At 47.6% G+C, this 21,429-nt stretch overlaps 1 protein-coding gene and 1 long non-coding RNA gene across 3 annotated transcripts in view; one reads left to right on the top strand and one right to left on the bottom strand.

Moving 5' to 3' along the window:
* LOC146831025 (uncharacterized) overlaps window positions 1-21,429 on the bottom strand; it is a 226,232-nt gene that overhangs the window by 9,328 nt on the left and 195,475 nt on the right. The window lies entirely within an intron of this gene.
* LOC146831027 (neural-cadherin-like) overlaps window positions 1-21,429 on the top strand; it is a 473,840-nt gene that overhangs the window by 429,067 nt on the left and 23,344 nt on the right. Inside the window, exons 24-29 of the mRNA XM_085605228.1 lie at window positions 6,018-6,145; window positions 7,885-8,012; window positions 8,117-8,240; window positions 11,798-11,978; window positions 12,847-13,013; window positions 20,673-20,940. Of these exons, the coding sequence (XP_085461354.1) occupies window positions 6,018-6,145; window positions 7,885-8,012; window positions 8,117-8,240; window positions 11,798-11,978; window positions 12,847-13,013; window positions 20,673-20,940 (996 nt within the window). The remainder of the gene's footprint in view (window positions 1-6,017; window positions 6,146-7,884; window positions 8,013-8,116; window positions 8,241-11,797; window positions 11,979-12,846; window positions 13,014-20,672; window positions 20,941-21,429) is intronic.

Here is a 21,429-nt window from a genome sequence, read left to right as displayed (position 1 = left end):
CCATGCCTCCTGTTCGCCTATCGAGAGGTTCCACAGAAATCCCTGGGCTTCAGCCCCTTCGAACTGTTGTATGGGCACCCCGTCCGGGGGGCCCTCAGCCTGGTCAAAGAGGGCTGGGAGGCGAGCGTCCAAGATGCCCCCCCCGACGTCTACAGGTACCTCATGACCCTGCTGAACCAGACTCGGAAGTTCCGGGCCCTGGCAAAAGCCAACCTCGAAGCCAGCCAAGAAGACATGAAACGCTGTTATGACGAAAATGCCTCGACCATAGAGTTCGAGCCGGGCCAGCAAGTCTGGGTCATGTCGCCCGTGGACCCCTGCGCCCTTCAGGACAAATGGACCGGGCCCTTCAAGGTGGTTGAGAAGAAGAGCCCCGTCACCTACTTGGTCGACATGGAGTCCCCAAGGAACCCCCTCCGGGTCCTACACGCCAACCGGCTCAAGCCTCACTTTGCCCGAACCGAACTAAGCCTGCTGCTGGCTACCGACGATGGGGGCGAAAGCGACTCCGAGCCCCTACCCGACCCCCTGGGGTCCTCGGATCAAGACGGCTCCATGGAGGGCGTCAAACTCTCCACCACCCTGACCCCAGAACAGCGCCATGACTGCCAGCAGCTGCTGCAACCCTTCGCTGCCCTCTTCTCTCTCACGCCCGGGGTGACCCCCTGGTGCGTCCACGATGTGGATACCGGGGACAGCCCCCCTGTGCGACACCGCGCCTACAGAGTGCCCGACCGAGTCCGAGCCTGCATACAAATGGAGGTCTCCAAGATGCTCGCCCTCGGAGTCATCGAGCCATCCGACAGCCCGTGGGCCAGCCCTGTGGTCTTGGTGCCGAAGGCCGCCGCCCCCGGCACCCCCCGGAACTCAGATTTTGTGTGGACTACAGGGGCCTAAACGCAGTCACCAGGACCGATGCCCACCCCCTGCCACGGGCAGACGAGCTGATCGACCGCTTAGGGGCCGCCCGCTACCTAAGCACTTTTGATCTCACCGCTGGGTACTGGCAGATCAGGCTCACCCCCGGCGCCCAGGAACGATCCGCCTTCTCCACCCCCGATGGGCACTACCACTTTCGGGTGATGCCCTTCGGTATGAAGAACGCCCCAGCGACCTTCCAGAGACTGGTGAACAAGGTCCTGGCCGGACTAGAAGCCTACAGCGCGGCCTACTTAGACGACATTGCAGTCTTCAGCAACCACTGGGCCGCGCACCTAGGACACCTCAGAGAAGTCCTGGCCGCTCTCCAGGGCCGGGCTCACGATTAAGGCCAGCAAGTGCCAGATCGGTCAAGGATCAGTGACCTATCTGGGCCATCAGGTGGGGAGTGGCCAGGTGGCGCCCCTCCCGTTGAAGGTCGATGCCATCCAGGCGTGGGAGCCCCCCGCCACCCAAACAGCTGTCCAGGCCTTCTTAGGCCTCACAGGCTACTACCGGCGATTTATCAAAGACTATGGCAGTATTGTGGGCCCCCTCACGGAGCTCACTTCCAAAAAGCAGCCCAAGACGGTGCACTGGACACCCCGCTGTCAGACCGCTTTTGAAACCCTCAAGGCGGCAATGTGCGCTGCCCCTGTACTACAGGCCCCTGACTACGGCAAGGAATTCGTGGTTCAGACAGATGCCTCGGAGTACGGGGTTGGGGCGGTCCTCTCCCAGATGGACACCGAGGGCCTCGACAGACCTGTGGCCTTCATCAGCCGCCGACTGCTGCCCCGAGAACAGAGGTGGAGCACCATCGAGCGGGAGGCCTTCGCCGTGTTATGGGCTCTCAAAAAGCTCCGGCCCTACCTTTTCGGCACCCACTTCCGAGTCCAGACTGACCACCGGCCCCTGCGGTGGCTAATGCAGATGCGGGGCGAGAACCCCAAATTGTTGCGATGGTCCATCTCGCTGCAAGGGATGGACTTCACCGTAGAGCACCGGCCCGGCAACGACCACGCCAATGCCGACGGCCTATCCAGATTCTTCCGCCTCGGCGAGGAGAACCCCCAAGGAGATGGGTGACTCTCCCTGCCTTCAGCTGGGGGGGACGCTTGTTGGAGCCGGCCTCGTGGCGTGGTCCTGTTCCGAAAACACCATATATACAAGGGTCCAAGGGGAAACTAGTTTAACGACTAAAGTACCTTTGTTCCCCAGAGTACACAGAAAAAAACAGAAAAAGGTACTAAGTCAAACAACACAGAACAAGAGGGCCACTAGGAAGCTATGAACAAAGTGAGAGAACCTCTCCAGATAATCAGTACATCATTGTGTCAGAAGTAAAGAGTCCATCAGCCCACCCTTATAGGCGGAGCTTCGTCATTTGAGACTCTAAGGGGTCAAAGTCTGGGCCAACACTATCGAACCAGCCGGCTCTGCTGAGTGCCCGACCTAATGATCCCAGATCGTAGAGACTCCTGACACAATGTGTGATCCAATTAGTTAAGACTCAAAAGAAAACTAAAACATAAGTGCAGTGCTAAAATAAGATAGTGTGCTAAAAATGACTACGTGGGCAAAAAGCTATCTTTAATAAGGATTGACCAGGTGTCATGTCTAAAAGGACCAGATAGTCTTGAAAGAATAGACTATTACTTGATTTGGTCTCATAGGGTCGACATGTTTCAGCCGAAATGGTCAACTGACCCGGCTTTCTTCATACCCATAATGCCCTGGAAACCTCAAACTTTGCCTAAAATCACAAATTTTCCTTGCATTTCTGTGATGTAACTTCTGGAATCTGTAGAGATCCAGAAAAGTCCTACCACCCAGCAATCCCTCACTTGTCCCAATAAAAACGCTAGCCCACTTGTGTGTCTTGACCTAGTGCTTGCAACAAGAATGGATCAGGCTAGAGTCAAAGGTTGTCCTCGCAGGGTACGCCCAATAACCTTGGTTTGACCTAGAGGTGTTTAACCTAAACAACTTGTTGAGTGGGTGATTTCTTTGGTTTTCTAAACCACGCCCAAGTGAGCACCATGTATATCAACTCAAATTGGCGGGAGGTCGTTTTGCACGCTTACAAATACCTGATATGATCACTTCGAAAAAGAGACGTTCAGTAAAGCACAAAGATAGCGTTTGAAATGTTAGTAACGGTCCACCGACCGTACCTTGCAATGGAGTACCTAGCATGATGCACCTTCACATCAGCAGCCTTCACCTCGACGTGCCTTAACATCAACAAACCTTCACACCAATATTGCCCATACCCTTATTGCTGTGACCTCGACCTTGCTGTCGTGCCCCCATTGCCAATTCTTGAGTTAGAAGAGTAAATTTGACCAGCCATCGAAATGCAGGTTGAACTAATAGCCATGTCAATGCAAAGGTATTGCCGATGTCATGGTAAGCCCCTGTAATGGTTGTCGATCAGATGGAACTAAAAGCACACCCGCGCATGCACATCTCGCCACTAGAAAACAAATACTGAAAATGTATCTCCCAGCCATCACATATTTCAATCCTCGGTAGATCTATCAGCCACAGGACTCTTAATTAAGTGTACGTTTGAAATCGAACCACAGCGCAAATTATTAAGGAAAAAATGAAGAGCACATTTCTTTTCTACCTGCGGCATCCTTGCTCTGTATCTATAGAAAATGTTATATTACACAACACCCTTTAAATAGCATTTTAGAAATCACTTTAAATCATTTGAACGCTTCACAAAAAGTTATTCATGCAAAAATGACTTATTTTACATATATGCATCTTCAACTGCCTTTGATGAACTTGAAAATTCACTTTCTATTGCTAGTTATCCTTTCACGCCCATGGCTACTTGCTCTGATGACCTGCACCTGCTTAAGTCATGGGATCCCCAACTTAATGCAGAACACGCATGAGTTCAATCTGTCGCTATAATCTTGACCCTGACTCTCTTGTTGGCATTAGCAATCCTGCAGCCATGCATCCTTTTACAGCTAGAGACAGACTTCTGCAAAATGACCAACTATTGATGCCAGTCTGCCTAGATTAAAGGTTTTATTTTACTAGCCATCTTTGGTAGGTATTCCGGGTACACAGTTAATTGGTCCAAGTCTGTCATTTATGTGCTGGCAGGTGACCCGCCAGAGATACCGCCAGGTTGCCCAATCACAATCGCTGCTGATGGCTTCCGTTACCGCGGGATTTATGTGTCCCTAGATTCGGGGCGGCGTTTTGCTTTCAATCTGGATCCGCCCCTGCAGCGGCTTAAAGCGGATGTCGCACGTTGGAGGTCCCTTCCTCTCTCTATGCTGGGGAGGGCGGTCCTCTTCAAAATGATGGCACTTCCGCGTTTCTTGTACGTGCTCCACAACACGATGGACCCGGTCCCGGGGTCCTACTTCAAGGAGGTTGAGGGCCTCCAAAGGAAGCTTTTATGGGATGGCAGACCGCGGATTGCATTCACCAAATTGACCCTGAACTGGTATGACGGGGGGATTAGTCTCCCTGACATTCGGAAGTACTATTGGGCGGCCCAGCTGGCGGCGATTAATCATGGGATGCACGGCAGCCCTAGTGATCCCGGGTACGCCATGGATAGGTGGCTGATGCCGGGGGGAGATTATACGAGGGCGCTGTATGCTAGGCCGGGTAGATTCTCGTTGACAGGCCCTACTGCCCACGCAGTCCAGGTGTGGCATGCAGTCAACAAGCATCTGGGATGGGACGGTCAGCTGACACAGGCCACGCCTCTGTGGAGTTCTGAAAAATTGGGGAGTCTTTGGAAATCCAAGGGCTTTGACAAATGGGATCTTATAGGTATCGCGCAGATCAAGGACATGTGGGGACGGGGCGCGGTTCGTTCGCTGCCCTCAAGGAGCAATATGGCATGGCAGACACCGAGCACTTCAGGTATCTGCAGATCCGGCATGCGTTATTGGCAAAGACCCCAGAGGGTGAGTCGCTGCCGGAGGCGTCACCCTTGGAGACTAGGGTCCTAGACGGGCATATCCCAGAGAAAACCATCTCCCTTATTTATAAGAAGCTAATCAACAATAGGGAGGATCCGCTGGTGCGCCTTAGGGAGAGATGGAATGCGGAAGGCCTTGAACTTGACGACGAAGACTGGCAGGAGGCAGTCTCCTCCCTCAGGGTGGTAGCAACACAGGCCCGGCTTAGGCTGGTTCAGCTCAATATTTTGCATATGACATACATAACGGGTCCGGGGCTGGTTCGTATGGGGCGGGCGGAAAGCGGGGAGTGTAGACGGGGGTGCGGGGAACTGGGGACCTTTTCCATACCCTTTGGGAGTGCCGGCGGATAGCAGAGTATTGGCGAGGTGTGCACCGCGTAATGCAGGCTGTGCTAGGGGTTGACATCCACCCAGAGGCGCGTAGGTGCCTGCTCAATGTCTGAGAGCCTACGGACCTCAACGTGTGCACTACACAGTGGGCTACGCTGGCGTTTATGATAGCGAAGCGTAACATCGCGCAATTGTGGGGAGCGGTACAGCCACCCGGTCTGGGGAAATGGAAGGAAGATTTAGACTGGTGCATGTGGAGGGAAAAGGCGGTGTTTGTGGCTAGTGGTTTTCCCGGAAAGTGGAGTAAAGTGTGGGGATCTTGGAACCACTACAGAGGCAATGTGTGTCCCCCACCAAGCAGACTAGCCGCGGATGAGGCTCATGTAACCCCCTAATTACCCTGTGACTCCGTTGGAAATATGTATTGAGATGTAAACTTTGTGGCCGATTGTAACTGACTACGCCTGCCAATGAATATATGCTGTCTGATTGTCGAATTGGTTTAATAAAAAAAGAATTAAAAAAAAAAAAAAAAAAAATGTTTTATTTTACATATTTCCAAAGTTATTATGCACAAAACTGAAACAAAATGCAAGCTCGAATATTACGTAGGGCATAACCTGTTCCTAAAAGTTGCACCAACAACAGTTCAATATTCCAAACAGCAGAGAGCAAAGTTATTCCGGCTAGGTCTATAAATAATCCGGAGAACCTATGAGCAGACAGACCTTTTATGCTATAAATTAAAATGTCACAAACGAAAGTATAATGATTGATAAATAAAGCTTTGTTTTTCCAATAGAACTAAAGAGAGGCACGCCATCTTTAACGATCAGCCATGGCTCTGGGTCACTAGTCCTTCGGTTCCCGTCAAACGTCAACGTGGCCGACCGTCGCTGGCACAACATACAGATTACAAGCAATGGAAAGGTATGGGACACAGGACACTGAAGGTTTATTGGACATCTTTCTCTGTTCTTCCACTAACTGTCATCTCACTGTACTCCATGGAACAAAAATATCTGTAGGTAGATGTGAAGGAGGAGGCACTTCGCTTACTGGTGTAAGTCGGTGCAGGCGCTCTTCCAGACGCATTTACGTTCACACACAAACCCGCCAAGGATCCCATCCTTGTATATCATGGAGGTCATTGAAACCAGTCTGGGGTTGCTTGTGTTTCTGTTCAGAGCGGACATGACTTGTTAGTTCGGGCTGGACTGTTTAAGTCGGGGCAGGACCAAGACTAATGTTCATTTGATTGCTCACTGTCTTGTGTGGTACAGTGGCCAAAAACCCGACTCTAATGCAACCCTGAGCCAAGCCAATGCCAGTGACTGATACATTTGCAAGCATTCAACCCATCACCTTTTTGGGTCAATACTCAGCCCTTTACCTATTCTCCACGACCCTGTTTTCTCATATATTTCACCAATAAATCTACTACCATCCCAGTCTGTATCCAACTGTGGCACTACAGTCTCAATGTAGACAAGAATACCAAAGCACTCAGTAGAAATCCAGACAAAGACAGTCCATAAAATAAGGATTCTTGTAGATGTGGCAAGTCTGTGATTTATTGAAGACAAAAGCCAGGTAACTGTAATCTGTACATGCTGTTGAGAGCTTAGTATTCTTGTCTACATTGTTTACACAGAGAAACTTTTGGACCCATGTGTGTTGGCATCCCTGATATTGGGTACCATATTAGCACCAACATTATTGGACTTGCTATTGTGTAACTTATAGACACTTCCACTTATATTTGCTGTAAGAGGTGCGGCCTGAAGACCACTACTACCAGCCATATTGTATGTGCTACAGTCTCAGTCTGATTCATTTCAGGATTGGAGAGGTGTAGTATAATGCTGGTTACTATCATCCTGAACACCTAACAGTTGACAGAGTACTACTTATTTTCACCGCAACCAGATTATATCATTATCACTATAATTCGTACTAACCTGCCACACAGAAATAGGATAAACATTTGAACACCAATTTTGGGTCAAGAATCAGGTGAGATTCATCAAATAGAATTTAAAGCTAGAAAAAATTAGAGACTGGCTTGTTTTGCACAGTGTGAGCAATCTAAAGTCTGCTACAATGTAAAGAGCCCAAAAGGTTATGTGCAGTACTTTGCAAAACTATTGATTAAATAAATTAGAATTGGATATTGATGCTGGTTGAAAAAATATTGGCAATCCATCTATTTTAATTATTTGGGCCTAATTTAAAGTTGATATTGTTAAATGGAAAATGATCCGATTTGTGGTGGAGGTGGAAAATTGTCCCAAAAAATATTCTTTGCCAGTGGAGAATCCTCCATTGTAATTACCTTCAAGTACCTAAGAGATAATTCAAAGGTAATTCCATCAGAGTATTCTTCACAAGTGGAGAATTCTGCAATGTTGGATTTACAACTTTCTCCAGTTACTCAACCGGTGCTAGCTACACAAATGGGAAGATTTTTTCGGTTAGCAAATCAAGTATTTTATGATCCTAGGAAGAACCCCCATGTCTATTTGCTTTCACGAAAGAGGCGGGACGAAAGGTCGGAAACAAAACCAGCTGGGTTGGAGGACATTATCAATTATTGTAATGGGGTTGCTTGGAGTGGGGAGATATGTTTTTCCCAAACCGGACGTGTTAATACAAACTTTGTTGTTCAGAAGGTGCAGATGATTCTCGATCACTGTTCAAGTGTTGTGGTGAATGACGGAAGAGCCTCCGCAGTCGGGATGTCACAAGAGGCACAAGTGGCATGTGAGGTTTCAGGCGAGACGCCAGGTTATGAGAGGTAAGTTCAGAGAATACACCAGAAAAATAGGAGCTTCAGAAAAAGTTAGAAAAATTCATCTTTTGGTTACATTTTCCGTTTGTTTTCATTCAATTTCTTTTCAGATTCCTAAATGTTTACCAGCCTTTGCAGCTTGGAGGCATCAAGGATGTGCTATCTCATCCCGATCACGGACTAAACTATAAGGGATTCATAGGATGCATTAGGAATCTAATTGTTGACAGCAAGGTAAGATTATCTGTAGAGAAACTGGCCAATTTGATGATCAGAATTGGTGAGGAAAACCTGGGAGTCATTACTAGGGTTGAATATAGTATGTTAAGGCCTACGTTACTATTGAGAACGATCTGTAAGTTCAAGGCAAAAGCTAGGGACTTCACCGCCCTTGTGCTGTCCATGGCTACATTCCGATGATCTGTGGCTTTATTTAAAGCGTTTGGATGTATGAGGGTGCCAAAAAACTCACACCATAGGATCTTCAACATGCATTTTGAACCTAGAGACTGCTTCGGAAATTGAAATAGGCTGTCCCAGTGAGGCTGCAGGAATATAAGATGTCTGCATTTACGAACATTTATTCAGTGTAATACCCCTTCTATTTACTGTTAGTCTAGTTCAAAGGTCATCAAAATACTTTACTACTTACATCATGACCTGACCTTTGTAGAACTGAACTGATGCTCTTATACGTCAATAAGTGCTTGTCTGTGTGAACATATTTGTTTTGGTGGGGGTGGTTATGTATATAGGAAACTGATGTTTTCATGTTGTACATGATCAATATGCTTGTTAAATTCTGGTCTTTATTGATATATGTCTTGGGATTGGGGTATTCTGCAGTTCAACAAAGTATCTGCTATATATGCTGATAGGTCAGGCTGAGAGGGCTGGAGAGTGGGACTTTGGAAAAGGAATTGTTGATGGTTAGAGGAGGGACTTGAGTTAATTCCTATAGGTCAGGAATGAGAGGAATAGGATTGTTTTACAGTTCGGACAAAAGAGGAAGATCCTTGTTTCTTTGTCCTGTTTTTTTAATAGTTAGCTTACAGTAACTAGACAGTACATTCAACATTCTCTATCATATAACCTTATCACCAACACTTATCTACCACAGTATTGTGGAAATGGTTATTTCTGATTTCCAGTGCATGAAATGTTCAAGTTTTTCAGTTACCTATATCACCATGTTACTGGAATATAAAATAAAGAGCAACAGTGGATTAAGATAAGCCATTCTTGGTAGACTTTCTATTTAAATTCTACTTAACAAGTTTCCATTCAAGCCTAATCCAACCCTTGTAGTGAAGAATGTCCAGGAGTTTCAATAGTCACAAGTAAAACCAGTAGTTTGAACACAAAGATAAACAGCTACAAAAAGTCATCAAACAAGAAAAATGAAGTAGTCATCTCTATCCAGTGGGGGTAAGCTGCATGTAGGTTTGGGTAGGGATGCAGCATGTGACCCTTTATTGAACGTCAGAACATATTTGACAAGTTAAGGAGTGTTGACTGGGGGAGGGGGGTCTGAAGGCAGGATAGTGCTGCCAGAAGGCCAGCTGGTTGTGTCTTGAGTGGAGCTCTGATGGCCGGCTTGAAGTTTCTGAGGGATGCAAGAGGAGTGTAAGCTGGAGGTGACTGGAGGTAGGTGGAGGGGCCTTTGAGGGCTTGCTAGGCCCACTAGTAGTTTCTGAGGGAATTGTTTAAGGACCAGCCGAGGGTGGGGACAGCCTATGGGCCTCTAAGGAGATGCTTCTGGATTATGAGGGCATGCTGGAGGACATTTTGGAGGTGTCAAACCACTGGCCTCTGAGAGCAGTTTGTGTAAATACCAGCTGATGGTGCCTGAAGGCTGGCTGGGGATGGGTCGGTATGTCTTACGGCCTTAATGTGTTTTAGTGGCCTGGGGTTGTGTGAAGGGAGAGTGAGAGTATCTGGGGGCAGGCGAAGTTCTATGACGGCCTGCAGGAGGTGTCAAAGGGCATGGCAAGGGGTTTCTGAGTGTCGATTCGGGCTGTTGAAGAAGGAGCTGGGGTGGTGTCTGATTGAAATCCATGAGCTACTGAGGGTTGGATGAAAATATTGAAGTGTTAGCTGCTGGTGACCGAGGGCAAAATACAAGTCCCTGAAGCTCACGGAGGCCGAAATTATGGTGTAACAGCTGGGAGTCTGAAGGCTGAATGAAGGTATCTAATTGCCAGCTAATTGTGTCTGAAGGTGAGCAGATAGTTTCTAATAAGCAGGCAGGTGTCTCAGAAGTCTAACTGAGGGTCTCCTGGTGTTTGACGACATGTGAGAGATGTTCACGGGCTTGGGTCTCTGTTGTGAGCCAGTTGTGTAAGGACAAGCAGTATGTACATGGGATAAATTGGAGGCCGGCTGAGGGCCCTTTGAGGGTTTGCCAATGTTTTTGGTGAGTAGGTGGTAGGTTCTTGGGTAACCCATGAAATTCTGAGAGTAGACCATGTGCGCTTAAGTAACAACTGTGGATGACTGATGGCAAGTTGAGGGTCTCTGATAATGTATTCAGGCTCACTAGAGTGTTTGACGTCAAGCTGGGAACATCTCAATTCAGGCACTCCGTCTCCAGTTAGTCTCAAAGAACCATTTGAGGGTACCTGAAGACAGGTTGAAGATCTCTGGTACTGTCTAAGGACCATATAGGGGTATTTGAAGGTGGATAGAGGGTGAGCTGAGGTATATATGGATGAATTGGGTCTTCATAATATCATTGGAGGGTCTCTGATGGCCTATGGACGGTGTCAGGGCGGACTTAAGGTTTCGGAAGAGACTAACGGCCTGATTCCGATCTTGGCAAACAGGGTTACTACGTCAAAAACGTGACAGATATCCCATCAACCAAATTAAAATTCCATTATATCCTATGGAACTTGTAATATGGCAGACGTGATGTCAGTCACGTTTGTGACAGAGTATCCCATCCACCAAGATTGGAATCAGGCACGAAATGTCTCTAGTTACTAGCTTGTGTTTTTTGCGGTTCTGCTCAGGTTGTCTGCACCTAGGCTTTGAGTTTCTGAGGGTGTTGTCTAATGACTAGCTGGGGTGTTTAACGGTGGGTTTAGGGCTGGCTGAGGCATCTATTGATCCCGCTTTGGGAGTCTGTAGTTAAGAAACAAAAACCTTTGCTGAGCAGTCATATTAAATCTGGCATCTGCTCAGGAAACTTTCAGTGCCTTCAGTGGAGCCACCATCACGGCAGCCCTGCTGAAGGCAAAGAGCTCTCTACATGGCCGGTGGAGATGTCTAAATATGGCGTTCGGTCTTCCGCAAGGGCAGCAGAATAAATCCTTCCACTGCCCTTGCAGACTGACAGATCAGCGGCCAGATTCCAAATAAGCCCCATAGGCCTTATACTGGTGGACTCCTGTGCATAACAACAATGCACAAGTTAATTACCAGGGCATTGCTACTGTAGGCTGTAAGGGAGTCTCTCTGGTATGAGTAAGATAAAAACACAAGGCAACTACATATGAGACAGCCTTAACCATCGCAACGGGTATGCCTGTATAATGAGAATTTATATTTTATGCAGACTCTAGTCTAGCATTTCAAGAGAGAATAAAATGCTTATAAGACGGTCGGTGAGAGCTTTCAAGTACAAGGTCTGATATCTTAACAGAATTAAGTGGATTTATTCAAATTTTAAAAAGGGAAAGGGTAGAGAATGTATTTGTAGATGCCTTTTTTAATTCTTGGAAGATCAAGATCTTCCACTAGAATGTGGTATGGGAGGCACGCTTCCTGACAGTTCTCTTAATTGCCAGGTGTATGATTTGGAGAGACCTGCAGAATCTCTGAACAGTGAGCCGGGCTGTGCCCTGACAGACGGAGTGTGCCAGGTGGCAAGGATGCCCTCCTGTGGAGTCCATGGGGTGTGCCTCAGCGACTGGGGCTCTTTCAGCTGTGACTGCAACCCTGGCTATTCGGGCGGCAGCTGTAGCAAAGGTATGTGGAACTCACTGGACTCATGCCTTTCTTGCAACCAAACTCAAACTGAAGAGGAATGGAATGGTACCCTCTCTTTACTGACTGCATGCTGAACTCCAGTTATTTTCCCTGCAAAGTTTCTAAATTCTCTCAGTAAATCCATAATGTAGAAAAGAAACACGCTGATGGTTCATTTGCATCCATGCTTTGGAGGGATACATTGGTCAGCAGGCGAACCTATGCGGGCAAGCATATTTTTAATAATAATTGAAACAATATGCACAGTAAATAACATACTAAAATCTGGACAACTGAGATAGACATCCAGCCCACACATCTTCAAGTCTGATAGCTGTAAACACTAATCACTTTCTAAATCGCACCAAAGGTAGAAGCCCTGAAATGACCTCAACATTGGACAACTGCAAGAGATTTTTCATTAAAAAAGGAGACACATCATAATCAATTTACTTTGCAGACCCATGATTTTCACCAGATAGATTCCCAAAGCTCCTCTCTTTAGATGAAGTGTTACACCCACTTCAGCACCATAACACCCAACAGGTAATAAAAAACTAAGTTGGAGGGAAACTCATTGGATAAAGTCTCTTTTTAGTTAGATAACTCCATGATCTTATACGGTTTTAAATGACAGGTTCCCATGCCTATACTCCTGCTCCGAGTCCTGGATACCCTTCCGGGTTATAAGCTGCGTATACAAATATACATAACATAACATCTAACATACAGGTGCTCCTTTCTGAAGCCCACCACTGTGACAACTATGTAACCATGATGTAAAGCTGACTGTGATAAGGGGGGACTTTCCTACTTGAGCTATTTCCCCAAAGCATTTCTCACTTTCTTCCCATGTCTTCCCTTTCAGTACTTCCTGAGTGGTCTTTTGGAAAAGACAGTTGGATTGATTATCAATTGAAAGACCCTCTCAGCACCCAGAGTACTCGAGTCCAGCTGATGATGCGGACACGCACAACTTTTGGCACCATCCTCATGATACCATCTACAGATGCAAGGGCCTACATCAGGCTGGAGGTAGGTATATGCTATCCTTTATGATGTCAACATTGATTCCCTTGCAGATGGTTTCACACAATAAATGATCTAATATGTACTTTTGTATGGATTGTTGAAAATGGAATATTACCCATCCTCAACTAAAGGCACTTCTTATACACAACTTCTCAGTCCAGAAACCTTTCACATTCGCCCAACCAGAATCATTCTTTGGTGTAATACAGTCCATATAGTGCTTAGCTACCAGGGGTGGCTCCTCCATTAGGGCGGAGGAGTGTCGCCCCACTACTTTCTCATAATTACTACCATCTTATGTTTCTGCTTCTCGCACTGCAAGAAAGCAGAAGGCTTTTGGTGGTGGGCAGGTGGGTGGGCGGGGCTGCTCTGTGAGCAGGGGAGGAGTGGTGTGCCCACTCCTGAGGGCGCAATGACTGTTTGGCCGGTCCTCTGGGGCCGCTCAAACCAGTCACGCGCACTCTGCCCTTTCTCCATGCAGGCTGCAATGCACCCTACATGGAGAAAATGGCCTTCCTATAAGCCCCTGGCTGGGAGGCATCCCCACCAATCACAACGCTGCCATTGAAGCGTTGTGATTGGCTTAGGGGAGGGTAGGGAGGCTACCTGCTTTCTGTTCCTGCCAGAGGCAGGAGAGCAGGAGCAGGAGCCGAGAAAACACGGGACACGGTCGGTGGACTGGTATGCTTTTTAATTCTTATTATTAAATGTAACCCCCTCCCTCCCCGCGTGACAACTTGCCCCCCACACCATGATTAATGCCGGCTGCGACTGTTAGCTGCGTTGGTTTGTTTGAACATAAGGATGTTCTCATCCTGTTGCGCCCCCAGTTTCACAGGAGATCGGCCCGATGCCCTGACCCCTAACTCTAACAGTTCTTTACACAGCTTCTGAAACTCACTCCTAAGCTCCAGTGATTCAAAACTCAGGTCCAGAAACCTCAGAATTTGTCAGTCCCCCTACGATATGTCGTAGGCAGAGAACGATCTTTAGGTTTTTTTTTCCACAGACTTTTCCTGCAGTGTGGCACTAGGTTTCCTGCTGCCATTTCACTTTGGCAACCATTATGATCGACTCTTTCAAGTGGATAGGACAACAATTTATTTTAGAGTACACAAGGGTAGACAAGAATTCTACTATCTCCTACGTTTCATCTGCCGCCATCTGCGTCTTCAGGAATATAATACCGGCCACCCACCTAGAGTTTGCTAGGGTTCATCTTTGTTCTTCAGCCTGATGCTGGAATTGGCAGTCCATCACCGGAATTCTTTATGGCATTTGTAGCAGTGAGAGACCCAAATTCAAATCTGCTCCCAGTTACTAAAATTGCTGTTCAAGATGGTCAGTTTGATATCCAAGACTGCTGTTTTGGAATCCAATAACCCTATAAAGAATTCACAAACCCATCTCTTGTGTTCTCTATTTTATCATTATTTTTAGGATATGCTTGTGAATAGGCCAACAGGGCGTTGTCACCTTTGCCAAGTCCACCACGGCCTCCATTTTGAAGTTGCTATGGTACTCTGAGTCTGAATAGACTTCATCTCTAAGCGGAAAGTCGTTTTTCTTAGTTAAGTTAGGTTTAGGTTACTACTTGACCTGCCAAGATACCTCTGCTGATGTTCCAAGCAACAGATCTCTTCATGTAAGCAAGTCCTAAATGGGGTGTCATCAACTGTGCCAGTAGTGCTCAACTGAATAGTGCTCAGAAGGTATTGAATCTGTCCCCGCATTTCCAGCAAGATACAAGTCAGACCCAATATCAGCTTGAGAAGAGCTCTCTCTGTCCCTTGTCACCACAGGTTCATCTTTGATGATTGTCCAATGATCAGCTAGCTCCTCTCCACCCACAAAGAGAGGAGTGGCTCACCTCATATCATTATTTGTCTGCATTACCTGCTGAGCAGATATCATCCATGCCTCATGTCGATGCACCTGTCGCAGTCTGCAATGAGGCCACAGCACATCACAGCTCAGGGTGTGGAGGTAGCCATCTTGTAAGCTGCAGCGGATAAAAAATGGTCCCACTCGCAGTGGTAATCTGCTGGACAAACTGCAATATAGTCTTAAAAGTGGGTGGAGATCCACTTCCCCTGCCAGTAAGCCAAAATTCTTCCTGAATTACCTCCTGTAAAAGGTCTAATCCTGCACCGACTCTCATTGGACTATTCTGAGCCCCGTTAAGGGGTAGGGAGGGTCCTACAGACAAACTGAATCAGGAGGTTCAACCACTGCTCTGGTAATGTGTTGTGCTCTCTCCAGCCCATGCATTAAGTCAGTAATTTAACCACAAGCACCAATAAACCCACTAGGTGAACGAGCACTTTAGAAAACATCTCACTGAAGTCAGCCCCTCTTGTTAATACTCTTTTTGACTATGACAGCTTGCCATACAATAACCTCTTGCAGCACTCCCGCCACCTTCGACACTCCGCAGTCTGCTTTCTACTTGGTCTGGAAATAAGGGACCATGGAAGAATCCCTGATCCATGAATGTAATGCTAAATCCAGAGGAGAATCAACAAGAAGAACTTCCAAAATCATAGAGGAAGTATGGAGGGGGGACACTTTGCCTGCAGATTCTCCTCTGAAGTCAACACGGTCTCCACAGATGGGAGGGGTTTTTAGTAGCAGCCAGTGTCTCCTTAGCTAACCACCATTTTCACTGGATTCTAATTTCCTCTGGATTTAAGTCGTGGTGTATGCTTCTTGGACAAATGCATTCACTTCAACCTTACCCAGTATCAGTCCGAGCTATAGATCCCTAAAGACCTACATAGTACCACTGATACTGCTCAGGAAGCCTTATGGAGATCTCTGAAGTAAATCATACTTGGCATCAATAGCGGGGCACTACACCTCGCAATGTCACAATGGTCAGCACCAAGAGGCAGTTACGTTTGCACCATTTACTATATACATGGTTCTACTAGTTGACCCCCCAAATTGTATAATTCAACCGAAAATTCAAATACTGCTTGTAAGACCCAGACCTTATGACAGGAGCCTGAGTCACCCAGTATTAATGCCTTTTTTCCATAATACTTCCAACATTCGTAAAATTTGAAGATATGGTAAATAACAGATGACACTGTTACACAATTTAATAGTACTCAATGTATCAACCTCAGAAGGATAAAAATCTGCTTTGGCTATGCATTGATTTAAACGTGTTACTTGTATGTCACACCACATCCATCTTGCTGCTTCTTCAGGTAAAGCAGAGCCCCCTTGGGAGTAGATGTGTGCTAATTAAGATATAGGTATTCAGCCTGATGCTGCAGGAGATGTCCCAATGATGAGCCATCTCTACTGCAGAAGATGACTGTAGGAGGCTGGCTTAGTATATGGTGCACACGTATTTAAGTGAAGCACCCTGCACTAATCCAGACAATCCTTATGGTGATTATAGTGGTCTTAGAAAACCATAGAAGGCTCTCTGAATGGTAGCTGTGGAGAGCAGCCTTCAGGCCTAGTCCAGAAGGGGTGTAAAGCAGCTTGTTTTACCAGTACTAATCATAAAGTATAGGTTAAGTGAAAAAGAACCACATAGTGTAGTTATAAAAATATGTATTTATTATAAACATTCACTAACACAATGGGATATCTCCTACCCGGAGATATAATCACTATACACACAATACTTAAACCGTAAAACAGGTAAGTAGCACAAATGCACAGTGGTCTCCAGGGGGAGACAAAGCCATATACTGCAGCTTTCAGTCGAAGAGCCAGGTCTAAAGCTTCTTCCTGAAGTCTGTCAGTGAGGGTGATGTTCGGAGGTGAGGGGGGGCGTTCCAAGACTTGGCGGCGAGGTGGGAGAAGCAGCATCCTCCGGTGTGGCTGCAGCGGATGTGCGGTGTCTATGTGAGGGTGAGGTGGGTGGAGCGGAGGTTTCTGAATGGTTGATGGAGGTTCAGGCGGTTGTTCATGTTTTCAGGTCCTTGGTTGTGGAGGGCTCTGTAGGCCTGGGTCAGTAGTTTGAAATGACCTTTTTTTCTGGATGGGGAGCCAGTGGAGGTCTCTCGGGTGCTGGGTGATGTGTGGCCTTTTGGGCAGGTTGAGGATCAGTCTAGCTGCTGCGTTCTGTATCGTCTGGAGTCTTCTCATGAGTTTGCTGGAGGTGCCTGTATAGAGTGTGTTGCTGTAGTTCAGGCGGCTGCTGATGTGAGCCTGCGTCACTGTTTTCCTGGTGCTGATCGGGACCCACTTTAAGATTCTGAGGAGCATGTGAAAAGTGTCGAAGCGGGCTGAGAAGATGGCATTGACCTGTTGTTTCATGGAGATTTTGATGTCTAGGATGATGCCAAGGTTGTTGGTGTGGTCTCTCTGTGTGGGGGTGGGTCCAAGTTCCGATGGCCACTAGGTGTCATTCCAGAGGGAGGTGTGGCTGCTGAAAATCAGCACTTTAGTTTTGTCCGTGTTGAGCTTCAGGCAGTTGTCCTTCATCCAGGCTGAGACGTTCTTCATGCAGTTGTGGAAGTTGGATTTCATAGTGGTGGGGTCAACTGTGTGTCATCGGCATAGGAAATGATATTGATGTTGTGACGATGTCCACTACTGGCGTCATGTAGATGTTGAAGGGGGTTGTTTTGAGGGCTGAACCTTGAGGGATGCCGCAGATGGTGCACTTGGGTTGTGAGGTGAAGGGAGGGAGACAGATTCTCTGGGTGCGCCCCGTTAAAAATTATACCATCCAAGAGTGTCATCTTTGATTCCGATCGGTTATAGTTGTTTGAGGAGTGTGTGGTGGGAGACAGTGTTGAAAGCTGTGGAGAGGTCGAGCAGGATCAGGGCGGCTGATTCTCCTCTGTCGAGTGAGGTGTGGATGTCATCTGTGGCGGTGATCAGGGCCGTCTCAGTGCAGTGGTTTGCTCTGAATCCTGATTGGGAGGGTTTTAGCAAGATGTTTCTCTCCAGGTGTTCGGTGAGTTTGAGGTTGATGGCCTTCTTCAGGACTTTGGTGGGAAACGGGAGCATCGAGATGGGGCAGTAGTTCTGGAGCTCGCTGGGGTCTGCGGAGGGTTTCTTGAGGAGGGGTCTAACCTCTGAGTGTTTCCAGGAGTTGGGAAAGGTGGCTATGGCGTTGGAGGCATTGAGGATGATGGTGAGCTGGTGGCTGATCTTGTCGCTTCCGAGGTTGAAGAGTTGATGGGGACATGGGTCAGAGGGTGCTCTAGAGTGGATGGAGTTCATTAAGGCAGTGGTGTTCAGTGTGCTGAGCTATTCCCATGTGATGAGTGTGTGGTCGGTGGCCATCTTAGCATGGGGAGGCTGAGGGGGTCAGTGGATTTGGGGTTCAAGTTTCTGTATATTGTGGCTATCTTGTGGAAGTGATCTGCTAGAGCGTCGCAGAGTTTCTGTGAGGTGGTGGATCGAGTTTTCAGGGGCTGATGGGCAGGTGAACTCTCTGACGATGGTGAAAAGTTCCTTGGTCTGGTTGGCGCTGGCTTCGATGCGGTTTGCTAGAGCCTCCTTTTTCGTGTCTTTCAGTTGGTGGTTGTAGTTGTTGAGGGCGGACTTGAAGGTGGCTCGTCATTGTCGTTTCTGCTGGTGCACCATCTTCTTTCTAGTTGTTTCCATCTGCGTTTCAATGTGCTGAGTACTGGAGTGTACCAGCTGGCTCGTTTGATGGATCTGAGCATTTTGGCTGGGTTGGTGGGTGCGACGTGGTCGGCGTTGATCCAAGCGTTGAAGTTCTCTACTACCCAGTTCATGTTGGTGGATCTGGCGGGGTGGGTGATGCTGAGGGCGTCGGTCCATTGGTGCTGGGTGACTTTGGTCTAGCTGCGAAAGGGGGCGCTGTGGGGCAGGGTGGGCTAGCGATGGTGAAGTGGATAATGAAATGGTCGGCCCAGGTGAGTTCTGTGGTGTGGCTAAATCTGACTTTGTTGCTGGATGTAAAGATATGGTCCAGGGGGCGTCCTGCTCTGCGTGGGGTCTGAGACCAGCTGCATGAGGCTGATGTTTTCCATTCATTCCAGAAGGTCAGTGGAGTTGGTGTCTGCAGGTTTGTCCAGGAAGAAGTTGAGATCTCCCAGGATGTAGTGTTTGGATTCGATAGGGAGCAGGGTGATAAACTCTGTGATGGTGTCCCTGAGTCTGGTAAGTGTTCCTGCGGTCTGTATGTGAGGGTGCCTTTGATTGTGGTTTTGTCGTCGGTGTCAAGTTGGTAGTTCAGGTGTTCCACGAGCGGTGTAGGTTCGTTTTCGGTGGTGGTGCAGATGATTGATTCCATGTGTTTGATGGCGATGCTACCTCAGTGTCTGTTGGTGCTGTCCCAATGTTTTATCTTGTAGCCTTTGGGTGTTGCAGTGGCGATGTCAGGGGCCAATGTGGGGATGAGCCAGGTCTCTGTGCTGAAGGTCACGTCCAGGGCAAGGGCGGAGATCGTGCCCCAGACTTCGGTAGCTTATTTGCATAGTGATCTGCCATTGATTAGGAGGCACTGGAGTAGTTCCAGGCAGGTAACAGCCGGCAGGGAGGGCTTAGTGTGGCTTTCTGCAAGGGTGGTCAGTCGTGGGATGGCAGTGAATCGGCAGCGGAGGCCGGTAAATGGTCCTGCTGTGGAGCAAGGCGATGCGAGGCAGCAGTTGTTGTTGCGTCAGGTCCAGGGCGCTGAGATCCGCGGCAGAGTACCTCTGGAAGTCCAGAGGGCCAGGGTTCCTTGTGCTTGGCGCGGTCCAGGCGCGACCTGGCGCAGATGGGCTTGCCTTTGGTGCGCTGGCGGCATGCCTGCTGGGCCGGTCTGCTGTGTGGCTGCCTTGCGGCCTCCATCAAGTAGGTCCTGGGAGGGGCCCTGGGGAGGCGGGCGGCAGGAACTGGGTGGCTGGAAAAAAATAGCGAGCAAGGGGAGCTGTCCTGGGACCAGGAACCCTAAGAACTGAACTGAAGCTTTGCTGTCTGACTAACTAGGCTTGCTCACAGGCAGGAGCAGCCTAGCATCAGTCAGCATGAAACGGACAGCGGGAGGAGGCAGAGACTGACAGCATCACTCACAGCCTGGAGGCCTGGTTATCATGTAGCTTTGTTGAACCAGAATTTTTTTTTTTCTTTTTTGCAGAGTTTTATATAGCGCAAACTTGATCCGAATCCAATCAGGTATCAGAGGGCTTTACATAGCACCAGTTACGTTACATGAGGACACACATTCATTTTTTTGTTAGGCACGGGGAGATTATGTGATTTGCCCATAATCACAGGATGTTCAGCGTCGTTACCGAGACTCGAACCCAGTTTCCAAGGTCGAGCGCCCTAGCCGTTAGGCCAACACCTCTCCCAATCTTGGTCCCACCTGAGAAGCTAAAACCTCATTCTCATGTTCAGCAACAGGAACAACTCATTCTCTGAGGTCCACAGTGCGGCCCTCCCACTGAGTTAAGCAATTGTGCATATATTCAAGAAATGGGGATATAAATGTCCTTCAGAGTCAACTGTCTGTTAATGTGCTAACCAAAACATAAACTTGTAGAAGTATAATTTCACTGGACATTGTTTAGTCTTATTTATCATTAATGTTATGTGAACACTGTGTGTTGGGTGTGGTGTGATGGTGTGTTGGGTGTAGTGTGATGCTTCAAAATTGAGTTTGATCACAAGAATGCATGTTGGAATGTCCTTTGTATAGGCTATTATGAATCCCAGTTCTCTCTCTTCTTGCAGGTGGTTCATGGTAATTTCGGGGTTCGGTATAACTTTGGGGACAAAGAGCATTCTCTGGTCCTGCCCAGTCTGTACATAGACCATGGCCAGTGGGTTTTGCTGAGCATGGAGCGACACAGCAGTACGTTCACTTTGCGCATAAACAACGGAGCAGGCGATCGCGAGGTGACTGCGGACATGGGTGCACGGCGAAGCCACTCTCTTATAGCAGCAACAAGAGTCATACTGGGAAACAGCCTTCCTGTCCACCCTGACAGTGATTTCCAAGGTTAGTTCTCCAATTATTCATCCATATAAGAAGCGGTGGAGTATCTGAAGGCTGGTGAACTTTAGGAAATTTGTTAACAGTGTAACAGAGGTGTAGCTATGGCATCTCATGATCTTTTATCTCTGTTGTAAAATGTAGTACACATTTCATCAGCTGCGGTTTCCAAGAGGTATAGGAACGTACCGCTGTTTTCATCAATGCTCAATAGTGAGGTAATGTACTGGAAAGTAACTTTGTGATTGCCAGTACGTCTGCAGAGGTGTGCACCACTGACTGCTAGCATAATTGAGTCCTTCCTAAAAACCTTCCCCAAATACTTGCCTCCGCCTTTTTCATCATCATGTTTTTTCAGAGTAATTTCAATACCTAAAACACATTTATGTTATGATATTAAACATAAAGAGATGTTTTGATAAATGTTTAGTAATAGATATGCAAATAAGAATAATAGCACATAAAGACAAGGTAAAACCTACATGTTGCAAACAT

This window comes from Triturus cristatus, chromosome 5_1, assembly GCF_964204655.1.
Source record: "Triturus cristatus chromosome 5_1, aTriCri1.1, whole genome shotgun sequence".
NCBI classification, from domain to species: domain Eukaryota; kingdom Metazoa; phylum Chordata; class Amphibia; order Caudata; family Salamandridae; genus Triturus; species Triturus cristatus.
Note: the sequence above shows the minus strand (reverse complement) of the source record. Positions and strands in the feature narration are given on the sequence as shown.